This window comes from Astatotilapia calliptera, chromosome 11 (assembly GCF_964374335.1).
Source record: "Astatotilapia calliptera chromosome 11, fAstCal68.1, whole genome shotgun sequence".
Lineage (NCBI taxonomy): Eukaryota > Metazoa > Chordata > Actinopteri > Cichliformes > Cichlidae > Astatotilapia > Astatotilapia calliptera.
The window spans coordinates 6,399,131-6,411,141 of NC_137432.1; the positions used below are offsets into that span (position 1 = coordinate 6,399,131).

The 12,011-nt window shown below is 41.5% G+C and overlaps 1 protein-coding gene across 5 annotated transcripts in view; it reads left to right on the forward strand.

Annotated features, from left to right (window-relative positions):
* Positions 1–12,011, forward strand: part of ano10a (anoctamin 10a) — a 43,690-nt gene extending 31,679 nt beyond the window's left edge. For 4 of the 5 annotated variants that reach the window (XM_026184704.2, XM_026184706.2, XM_026184703.2 and 1 more), the window contains 2 exons: positions 3,407–3,423; positions 10,919–12,011. In XM_026184704.2, the coding sequence (XP_026040489.2) occupies positions 3,407–3,423; positions 10,919–10,988 (87 nt within the window). In that variant the 3' untranslated portion in view covers positions 10,989–12,011. The remainder of the gene's footprint in view (positions 1–3,406; positions 3,424–10,918) is intronic. The other variant, XM_026184707.2, reaches the window with a different exon arrangement.

Genomic DNA, 12,011 nt, shown 5'->3' on the forward strand with positions numbered 1-12,011 from the left:
TGCCTGCTGAGTCGTAGTATGTCAAACACATCACGGTCGTTGTGGACTTTAGCGATGATGACACGTGGCCGTTCATTGGGCTGTGGCTTCGGTCTCAGGCTACGGTGGGCTCGGTCTATTTTTATTGGCCTGCTGAAGTTCTCACGACCCAAAAGTTCTGGAAGTAGGTTAGCAACGAAGTCGGTAGGGCTGCCTTTCTCATCCCCTTCCTTAACTCCCGCAATCCTCACGTTGAGTCGGCGAGAGCGCCCCTCCAGATCGTTGACTTCAGCTTTGAGGAGAGTGTTAACCACCTGTAGCTCTTTGCACGATGCTTCCAGCGCTGCTAATCGGCTATCGTTAGCGGACATAGCTTCATCAAGGTCTTCAAACCGGCGCTCAGACTCATGATATTTCTTCTGGAGAGAAGTTAGCGTTGCATCAATTGCATCGAGACGGCCCTCAACCGACTTCTTCAACCCGTCCACGAGCGAGGTTATTTTGGAAAGCTCAGCTCCATGGTTAGCGATAGCCGCTAATATGGCATCATTACCTGCCGCCGACTGGCTCGCCTTGGACGTATCCCTCTGGCTCTCATCTTTCTTCGGCATGATGACAAAAGATTGGCTCCGACAGTCCGCGAAACAGATTTTAAAATTACCCAGCTAGAAATAAACTTAAAGTGCAACTTTATGAGTGAGAAGGCACGGAGAGCACAGAAAACACGTCTACTCCATAGCTGCACACGAGCGCCCCCCAGAATTGAGGACTTCTAATGCATTTCACAGATGTTGCTGTACATTGCTTGGTCCACACTTCCCAGCTTGCATCTTACATCCTGCTACTATGTGTTGGCTGGTGCTAGATTCCTGCCTCTCTGGATTTGGTGCTTGTGAGGAGTTTTCATGTCTTGACATCAGTGGCTTCAATCTTCGACCTTCGGGCATCTTTATCATGGTTCCTGTTGACCTGTGGGATACTTAGGTACTTGTAGCTGTCCTGTATGTCTGCTATTCCGCTTTCTGGTAGATCCACTCCTTCAGTCCAGTCCGAATGAGGATTGTGGTGAAGTGAATCAGTAAGTCAATGACTTGCTCACTCCTGGTATACAGCTTGGAAGTCATCCAAGGAGTCGTACCGGAGGAGGCTAATGGTCACTCCAGTCTTGCTAACCACCAACGCGCAAACATCCAACAGGAACAACTCAGTACATTTAGGCATGCAGGCATGGTCAAGATGACCTGCTGAAGTTCATACCAAGTACTGAATGTGACTTTAAATACAGCATGGTTATTGGTACAAGACTGGGTGGTCTGAGTATTTCAGAAACTGCTGATCTACTGGGATTTCCCACATAACCATCTGTAGGGTTTGTAGAGAATGGTCCAAAAAAGAGAATATCCGGTGAGCAACATTTCTCTGGGTGATAATGCATTTTTGGTAAGTGATATTTTGTTGGCACACTTTGGGCCCCTTACTACCAATAGAGCATTGCTTAAATGCCACAACCTACCTGAGTATTGTTGCTGACCATGCTCATCCCTTTATGACCACAGTGTACTAATCTTTCTTGTACCAGGATAACTTGTCGTATCACATCGCTCACATCATCTCAAACAGTTGACTGCACGCAGATGGCCGCCACAGTCACCAGATCACAATTCAGTAGAATACCTTTAAATTGTGGTTGAATGTTCAGCTGACAAATCGGCAGCAACTGCATAATAGTGTCATGTCAATATAGACCAAATTATGTGGTGAATGCTTCAAGCTACCACTAAAAATTAAGACTGTTCTGAACGGCGTCCAAGCTGGTACTAGCAAGGTATACCTAATTAAGTGTGGTAGAAATGGCTTTGAATAACACGGTCAGTAGGGCTGGGCCATATTATACCGTTCACGGTAATACCGGTATAATGTTAAGCAACGATAGGAAAATGTAATATCACGATAGAATGGGAGTAAAACGCGCATGCGCAGTGCCTTTGTTTTCATACGCACATGGCCGATTGTTGAGTGAAACAGATGAACCAGAATTGGTTTGTAAAAATGGTGCAACTTCCGTGATGTGGAACTGGTTTGGTAACTTCAGTCAGGAGAACAACTGAGATAATCCATCCACAATACGAGGTTAGTCATTAATATACTGCAACAACATGGGAATAGAGCAGCTGCCAGAGAATTCAACATTAATGAATCAATGGTACAGAAGTGGAGGAAGCAAGAAGAATGAGTTTAATAAAGTTTGATTTATCTGACTGCTTTGTTTCGCTTAATGTGCCTTATAATCCCGTGCACCTTATGGTCCGAAAAATGCGTACTGCACACTGCAGTTTAATGTTGCAAAGCACCTCTTTTTAACTTCAGTGGATATTATACATGGTTATGCTCAGGATATGTCAGCCCATTTCTACTGGAAATGCCTTTTGGTTAAACTTTCAGCAAGGAATTTGCATTTGCACTGTTACATTTTTATAAAGCTTTAATGTACATAAAAACCAGCTTCTTGTTTAAGTGAAAATAAATGGAAGGTTGTCTTTTTGCGCTAGTAATGTTGTGGAGTTGTATTTTGTCTCGCATCAATTATATCGTCGGTTATATCGTTATCGCAAATTTTCAAATATATATCGTGATAAATATTTTTGGCCATATCGCCCTGCTCTAACGGTCAGTGTATGTGTATGTAATGTCTTTGAGCAAAAATCTCAGAGTTCTCTAATCGCTATTTATTTCTACCAGTTTGATTGTATATTCCTAATATGGTCATCTCAGGAACACAGCTCTGTGGATAAGCATAGAAACCCCACTTGCATGACATTTCTCATATAGTTATTTACTCAACATGCATTATGATGTGCTTGTATTTAGTAGCTATTGTGAAGTGTCAGATGTATACAAGAGCAGGGAGCTTGTGTATATCTCCATAACAACGTACAGCTCCAGAGCTTCCCACTTAGCATTAAGGCGAGCTCTCAATGTCTGTCTCAGACCACTTTACTGAAGATAAATGGTGTGCCCTATGCTAATAGTATTGATACGGCTCCACAGTAAAGCAGTGGCTTTCTGTGTGCCGCAGCTATTTGTTTGATGTGGACTGACAGAGCTGAGTGCTTCTCTGATGATCATCATTTCTTTCATATGGTCTTTGCTGCTCCTCTATATATTGCTGTTTTATGGTCTGACTCATTACATACCATTTGCCAGTCTTACCAGAAGAACTTTAAAAAGAACCGCTCATTATTCATACTCACTATGTAAATAGATTAGATTTCATCAGTTGTTACCACAGATATATTGAATATATAACCACATCATGCTAATGTTTGCTTCCTGACTGAATATTCATCTTTAATTGGTCTGTTTCATGTACACACTCTCCTATTAACCAGTTATGTTGGCTTTAATTTGTGGTCTCTTGCTTCTGCAGAGACAGCTCCACGGAGGGTGAGTAGCTCACAGGCTGTGTGCGATTGCGGAGACTCTTTTGTGTTTTCACTGCCGAGCACTTGGTTGATATTTAATTACTTATAAAGTTGGCTAGTCACCGTGTGTTCTAATACAGATGTTTTTGGTGTGAGTTTGTGATCTAACAAGCGGAGATGTGTGATGCTGTGATACTACAGTTAACAGTTTAGTAAGAGAACCACTTAATGCTCATAATCAAGGTGGAAAACAGATGCTGGTGATTCACCTGTCAGCATGAAAGAAGATTCTCGTCGTAGCATCTGAGCGAATGAATGACTCCTCAAATATGAAATGTATATCCTAGGCTTCTCCTACCTTGTCAGCCTTCTTTCTATCAGTCTGACTGTCCTCAGAAAGACAGCCATTCAGACAGAATGAGAGCTAAATGAAGATGGTTTTCTGCGACTTAAGGCAAGCTGCTACATTAATGTAGTAACTCAAGTAGGCAGACATGCTGTGTCGGAGGTTGGAGGCCAATGATGAAGACATCTTGGGTAGAAGAAGCTACCTGAGAAATTACATATTACAAAACAAGCAGACATTGATTCCTGTTCTCAGTCTGAACCAGAAGTTCTGACCTGAAGCTCTAAAGCTGAAGTGGTTCTTTACAAGACTGTGTCGCACACAAATCTGATGCACATGTAACATCTATCCTCTGATGTTCCTGTAGCAGAACTCCAATTTAGATTATGAACTGCGTAAACCGAAGTTTCATCTCAAGTGAACCATAAGAGTAAAATCATTCTGTAATAACCGTATGGAACAAACATCCTTCTTTTTCTGTAATAATTATGAAGAAGTTCAACAACATTCTGAAGCTTTTCACATTTATTAAGGAATCATTTAGAAAATCAGGCAGATGTGTAATTTCAACAGTTGTATATACTCTATGGTGCAAAATCATAAGAATATTTATGCTGAGAGTTTTACAGATCCACAGAGTCTCTGTTTAGAAGTCAGGAGAATGTGTACATCCTATTTTTGTTGTTTTTTTTTTACCTGGTTTTGCTTTGTTTGGCTTTTTTACACTCAGGTTGTTGCTATTTCACCACAAGACATCAATATATGACGAGTAGGAAGTGACACTGTTGCTATAACTCAGTGTGTCATGTGCTACTGCCGAAGGACCCCTCATGTGTCGATGTGATACACCAGTGGTTTTGGCACGCTCAATGTTTGTGAGCCAGTTTGCCTTTAGTGTGGTACAGCTGGCTGAGAGCCACGGAGCTTTTTAAACTCACTTAGTGAAACGTTTTTTCCAGCATGACAGCTGGACTAATTCACTCAAGAACCAGATCAATAAGAGAGTTCTAGGATTTATGGTTTAAGTTCATTAAATTTGAAAATCGGAAAGAAGTGTTTGATTAGACTAAAACGGAACATGAAGCTCTCTCCCTCATGCTACTCTATAGAGTAATAATGTGGTGGGGTGAAATGCATTCAGACATAGAGGGTATCATAGTGTGTATGCAGCATGGACTCGTTTGGAGAACTCGTGCAAGGATCTCAGATTCCCACAGGAGATACTTGATCAGACGGATTAGCAGCTTTCTTGGCTGCACTTCTTCAGCTACATGTCACCTTGCTCTGCACCACCATCTGAACACATCAGTCACAGCAGACTGAGAGGCCGGCACAAGATCCTGCCATAGTTTAACCCTGCTGTCATTAGGAAGAGAACTGGTAGATACATGTCACACCGATGCCATCCCAGTGGATACATGTCTGACTTTCCAGGGCTGCGTGTAGAGTAGGGCTGAACGATTATGGAAAATAATCTAATTGCGATTTTTTGCCCCAATATTGCGATTGCGATGCGATATGCGATTATTTTTTAAGGTCTTTGTCTTCTGTATTATTAAACAAAGACAAGCAATACATCATATAGTATGGCCAATACTATATTACATTAATTTTAAACTGTTCTTTCCTGGAAGACAGACCTCTGTTATGATGACATGAGGTGATGCATGAATTGATGACTGACATTTTTATTTAACTTCTTCAATCACAACAGTATATTTGAAAATACACAATAGTTTATTTTTAGCTTACAAACATCTGAGCATAAAGTGCTGACAAGGAACCCTGGTGTAAACATTAAAATGAAAGTCAGTACAATGTGCAGATTGCAGAAATATACATAAAAGAAATCAGTGGCTTTACCACACTCAGTTTTTCGACATCTGTGAACTACTAGACAGTCATTCAATTAAAAAATAATATTAAATAAATAAAACTAATAAATAAAAAATACACACATCTTACTGATCTTTGCAGTCAGTAACATTACACATAAAGTGCAAACATAATAGCAATTGTATAAACACACACACAAACACGCCTTTAAAATTTAAAGGCGTGAAATTGGACGGTCTAGCCTTCTGATTAGCTAATCAGAAGGCTAGTTCTGATTAGCGTCACCGCTGTCTCGGTGGAGTTTAATAAACTCGGCCGTCTGCTTCTTGCTATCTAAAATATAACCAGACACTGGTGTAAATTCTCGACTGTCTCATACTTCTGTTTAATAAGTTTTCTGTTTGACGTTTAGTCAGCTGTGTGAAAACCAAGGAGGAACCCACCCGGGGGATTAATAAAGTTTTATTTTATCTAATCTAATAACTTTAATCTCAGCCAAACCGATTTACTCACAAACAAACAAAACACTGAAAAAAGCCCAACAATAACATTTTTAGGTTGTCTAAGTGACTTATATATTACGTTTAACGCGAGCAGCGAAACTCCGCGGTGATCTGAAAATGATGTGCCGGGAGTTGTGCCGTTCTCGGCCGCATCAGTAACCCTCGAGCTCCCGGCTAGCTGTCGAGCTGGTGGGTAGCAGACGCCTCTGAAAACGTCGAAGCACTTTTGCAAATATGGGATATCTTGATAAACCGAGCAGATATTTGATGTTTACACAACTACTTTCTCGCCTGAAAATATGTTAAAAGTTTATTTTGTGACCCAGAAAGATTAGTATGAGTAATTTTAAAACTTAGTAGCGGCCGCCATTGCTGGAAACTGGAGTTTGGCTGGGCCGCGCTATGAATTCTGGGATATGGTAGTAATTTGGACAGCCTTCGGCATGTCGCTGTGACGTAATCGGTCTACAAATGCGGCCTCAGGAGGATGCAGCCCATGAATTTGGACATGTCCAGAGTATAATCGCAGCCTTTGCGGTTAGAAAATTGCACTTGATCATGTCGCGATATTATCGCAAATGCGATATATCGTTCAGCCCTAGTGTAGAGTGTTTTTCTGTAGCTCTGTTCTAAACACGGCACTGCACATTAGTGACGGCATGAACTTGTTGGTTTATCCAAGTGTTCAAGCTGCCCGTTTAAAGTGTTGATTATCCCGGTTGATGCAAGTGCAACAGTACGATGGTGGTCAAAGCAGCAGAAGCCTTGTTTGTATAAGGTGTCCTCTGCTGTTATCATGACTGCCAAAGAAATTAGCTGAAGGCTAACAGCCATGTATCAAAGCCATCGCACAGTCTACACGAACCACGCTCGATTGATTTGCTCTGTCCATGTAGCATTACGGCCTACAGTTATCTAACTTTACTGAAATCTGACAGTCTGTGGGTGTCTGCACTAATTAAACATCATTGAAAGGTGGTTCAGTTCTTATAGGTTGTCAGGTTTTTCTGTGTGACAGCAGTTTGACTTTTCATTAGATTTGTTATAAAGTAACTGGTTACCTAAATCAGCGGTCCCCAACCTTTTTTGCGCCACAGACCGGTTCGTGCCCGACAATATTTTCACGGACCGGCCTTTAAGGAGTCGCGGATAAATACAACAAAATAAAACTAGTACCGGTACCGAAAAAAGAAGATTTATTCATAACACACGTGAAAAGACCCAGGAAAACCGAGTTAACGAAAAAAAAGGATAAAAACCCTGAAAACCATACATTTCACACCCGAGTCTCAACTCTCGCGGCCCGGTACCAAACGACTCATGGACCGGTACCGGTCCGTGGCCCGGGGGTTGAGGACCGCTGACCTAAATGGTGAGCGATTGATAGAACAGGATGTCTTGATCTGAGTATCTGCTAGGGACACTGAAGCCAGGAACAATTGCTCATTGCCTGAAAAACTTAATTACTTAATTACAAAGTGATGGGTTCCCAGATTTGAGCCTCCTAGTTTGATTGAAGTTTTGCGGGGGTCGGGGCGACTGGGCTTTAAATAAGGTCCTGAGCTCCTTTAAGTCAGAGTCAGCAGTCAGGGATGAACACTCAGCAGAATCGGTCCACAACAGAGAGCTGTGCACTCTTCATACTACACACTTTGTAACAACACCTCAGACCTTGACAAGACATTGCAGCTTAGCAGTGCAGCATTTGTCACATGCACACACAATTCATTTTCACAGAGGAGAACACAGCGTCCCTCACGACGCTAATAAGTGTGTGTGTAAAGACTTCAACCTTCATTCACAAATGCATATGTGCATGTTTTGGGAGTATTTGCGGGTTGTTGGTTTTTTTTGCTCCTCCCTCAGGGTAGGTACTCTCAAGTACCTCACACTGTGTTACATCTGTATGATGTTTGATCTAGAGGTGTCCCCAGAGTTCTTTGGTCCCAAACAAAAATGTCTTTGGTGGTCACGTGTGTTGCGAGGGTTGACTCTGGTGTGGAAGGTGGACTAGCTTGTTTTAGCGTTTATTTTACTCATGTTGTAGCTTCAGTTAAACTCCACAGTAATGTAACTAGTCCGAGTTTAGGGTCAGTGTAAGGTTAGAGTAAGGCTGGGCACTAATTATGGTAAAGGTTTAAATAAGTCGCTGTGAAATATCTAATGTAACGCCCTCCAAACACATGGAGACACAACTCTGTGTGTGTTTGTGTGTGAGTTTGTGCTGTGGGTTTTTAAAGTCCTGCTTTCTGTCCTCGCTGATGAATAATGACGTGTTCAGACTATTAGCAGAGCTAGCAGTGGCTCTGGGTTCAGAGGCGAAGGTCTGTAGACAGATAAAGCATCATCTCTTGCTCACAGTGCTAAGATTTTCATCGTAATGAGCTGTGTTTGTATCAAGGCAGGATCTTGATACAAACTATCATTTGAATTGTTAATCTGTGGTTTTAGGAATATAAAATGTGTGAAAAACCATTTTTCAAAAATCTTTGTTTTTCAAAATAAATGAATCAACTTAGTTTCATTTTTTTTTGTTTTTAACAGAATATCCAAGTGTTTTTCATAAAAGCAGATTGTCTGAAAAGGCAAAACACAGTTGTGTCAGTGTAGCTGTCAGCCTCTAAAGCGTTGCTTTAATGTGATCAGCTGGACCTGTGCTAATAGTGTTTTTAGCCCTCAGTGTAGACACGGCATCACCGTCTTTGTCTGTCAGTTTGTGTAGAACTTTGTAAGAACTACTTTGCTGACTCGAGACCACGTGTTCATACATATATGTACATTTTCTAGCTTTGATCATTCATCCTGCTTGTCAGTGTGAACATTTCACAGTCCATCCACCCACCCAGACCTTTAGCACATCCTGGGTCTGCCCCAGGGTCTTCTCAGATCACATGTAAGGCATCCAGGAGGCATGCTGGTCAAATGTCTGAACCACCGTAATTGGCTCCTTTTTAATGTGAAGGAGTAGCAGCTCTATTCTGAGCTCTTATTGAATGACTCAGCTTCTTGCCCCATTGCTGAGGATGAGCTCAGACACCCTTTCTCAGCCACTTCTATCTGTAGAAGTACTTCTGTTTCACTTTTCCAGGCATTAGCTCCAGCTCATTGCTGTAGGTGAAGGGTAGGAATGTAGATCAACAGATTCACCTTTGGGCTAAGATATCTGTAGACATGCTGAACCAGTCTGCCTGTCAATCTGCCGATGACAGTGCCCTCGACGCAGCAACTCGTCCACTACCCAGAGAAAGCAATGCACCTTTATCTGACTAACAACAGTGGCCTGTTTCTGTCCTGAATGATGCAAGTATCCCTTATGTTGAAGGAAAAACAAAACTGAATTATAATAATTAAACAGTTGAAAACGTATTTGCTTTACCTTGTCCAGTCTGCAAGAATTACATTTAACTTGTATGATGTAAAACCAGGCTTTAGATTTTGTTTGCATTAGAATACATTCATTAACCTCTTGCCAGAAGCTCGGAGGAATTATTTGATTAAAACATGAGTCTGCCAAGATCAGCATTAAGGGAAGAGGGGCATCTTCAAAGTCCTGCGCAGTAATTTCTTAAAGTGTGAGCTGGAACTGCTAAGGCCAGCTTGAGCCAAAAACTGTCCGCACTATTAGACTACACCTCCATTTAGTCTGTATATGTCCTCCTCTCTGAGCTCCTGTGTGACCTTGTGGAAAAAGTTCCAGCAGGCAGACCTGTGGGGTTTGGACAGCTGTGACAAAATCAGATCTGTGACAGAGGATCAGGTTTTTGCTTACAGTGTAACTAAAGCTTGCATCGATGAAGATGAGCTACACTGTCCTTCAGTCCTCTTAGAGAAACATGTAGTTAGCAGAGCAGTAGAGATTTGTTGTTTTGCTTCTGTCTGATCCCGAGAGCCAGTCCTCGCTCTCTGACAGGCTCCATCTGCAGGAGAATGACCAGACCCCGCAGCCAAACATGTAATAAAATGTGAATAAAAAAAATCCAGGTCCTCTCACTGCTCACAACATAATGTCATTTTAGGAAACAGAAACACTGTGGGAGACTTATAAAGCAGGTATCACCATCCAGTAAAGTGGAGTTTACATGAACCCCGCAGGGGAACATTGTGTGCAAGACTGAGAAATGGAAAACGAAGCATTTGTCATGGCTACCTTCCTTTATCAGTTCAAACAGCTCAACTACCATCATCTTTGTTTTCAAGCTGTTACAAACCAGAGCAACCCAGGCTTTAGTCTGATTATTTCTGAGCTACTTAAAGGGCTCGACTGCTTTGGGCACTACAAGCAACTACAAACGCAGCTCCAATCAACATCATATTAATGTGATGTAGAGGTTGAAATATTTGTTCTTCACCTCAACAGTAACACTTCAGTGACCTGCAGAAAGAAAAAATGACGCCAATGCATTAGTGCCTTAAACCTGCATTTTAACTGAAGGCCACCAGATGGCGATACCTGTGGTTGCAAAAAGACTTCCAGTCCCATAGGAGGCTACAGGAAAACAGCTTTCTGACTCCACCTCTATAGACACTTTTTCTATGAGTTTAAGGTCTTAGTAACACAGTTTTATTCATATTTAATAAAACTTCAATAAACAATCCGTGGTAACTTTACTTTAAAGGTGAGCGAAGGAGCAAGTAGTTTCACTGCAGCAGCAGCCTGCTAATGTCCAAAGCTCCTTCCTACCAGAATTTAGTGTGAAGGACTAGCTCTGCTTTCATTCCGCTAATATGCATACCTAACATGAGCTGCCCTTTTATATTACTAACTACACGTGCACACAGAGGTTTTCTGCAGTAAACTGAATGAATGTTGCTGTTTGTCTTTTGTGTTTCAGAAAATGCTGGAAGCCTCGCAGCTCAGTAAGACTGTCCAGTGAGGAGGATAGGTGTGCCTGCAGATACTGATGATGACACACTGTGGTTTACATTACCGTTCTGAACCTCGCTCTACATGTGTATGTATTCACAAGAACAAAAGTGTTACCTTTGGAGTTGCGTGGCTGTTGTTTCCCCCATTCCCTCACACTGGCTTGTACTGTTAATCTGCAATATCTTCACTGCACCATTGACTAGTTGTACAGTTTTGTGAAGCATACATGACAGTTGATTCAGGTTCATTGCTGTGTACCAAATGTTATACGTTGCTCTTTAAATTGGATGTACCATGTTTTGTGTTGCAGTGGTGCATGTACAGGAGATGAGATAAATGCGACAGATGTTCAAATCACAGAGGGATGCTGTACACATGATATACTATAGAAAATAATGATTTTATATCCAAATCTTTTCATTAAGTAATTTCTGTTATGTTCTGTTCTTCTGCCGCTGAAGTCACTTCGGGTTTGGTTCAGTGTTAAACTTTGTAAACTGCAGTTGGAATAAATAAGGAGTTCTAAGCCTTCAGGATGTAATAACTAATAATCACCTGACCTGTTTGTATCTCGCCTCAACAATCTAATCTGCTTTTTATCCTCAGCACAGCAAGTATGGAGGCAAAAAAGGCCAAAAAGATGTAAAGGTTCAATGCAGCCATCGACACACTCAATGATGTGGATTTGATCCTGATGTAATTAGTTTGGTCTGTAACATGGCAAAACTCTAAATTACCTTCACACATCAACTCACACAGAAGTCTTTAAAAGTAAAGTTTAGAATGCGCATTTATCAACATGACCGGTTCTTCAGTAAATGTTAAATCTCACAATATGATCCATGTCTTGGCCTTCCTTTGCTTCCATACCCAAGAGATGTTATTGAGCAGTCTTAGAGCAGGATATGTTTTCAATGCACTCTTATGAAACTCCCAGGTGCCTTGGAATGCAATGCAGTCCCAAATATTTGCTTTTATATGCTCTATTTACATGGCAAAAAACATGTAACACCAGATTTGAATAGTCCAATGCTCGAATAAACTCACAACCAAAGAAA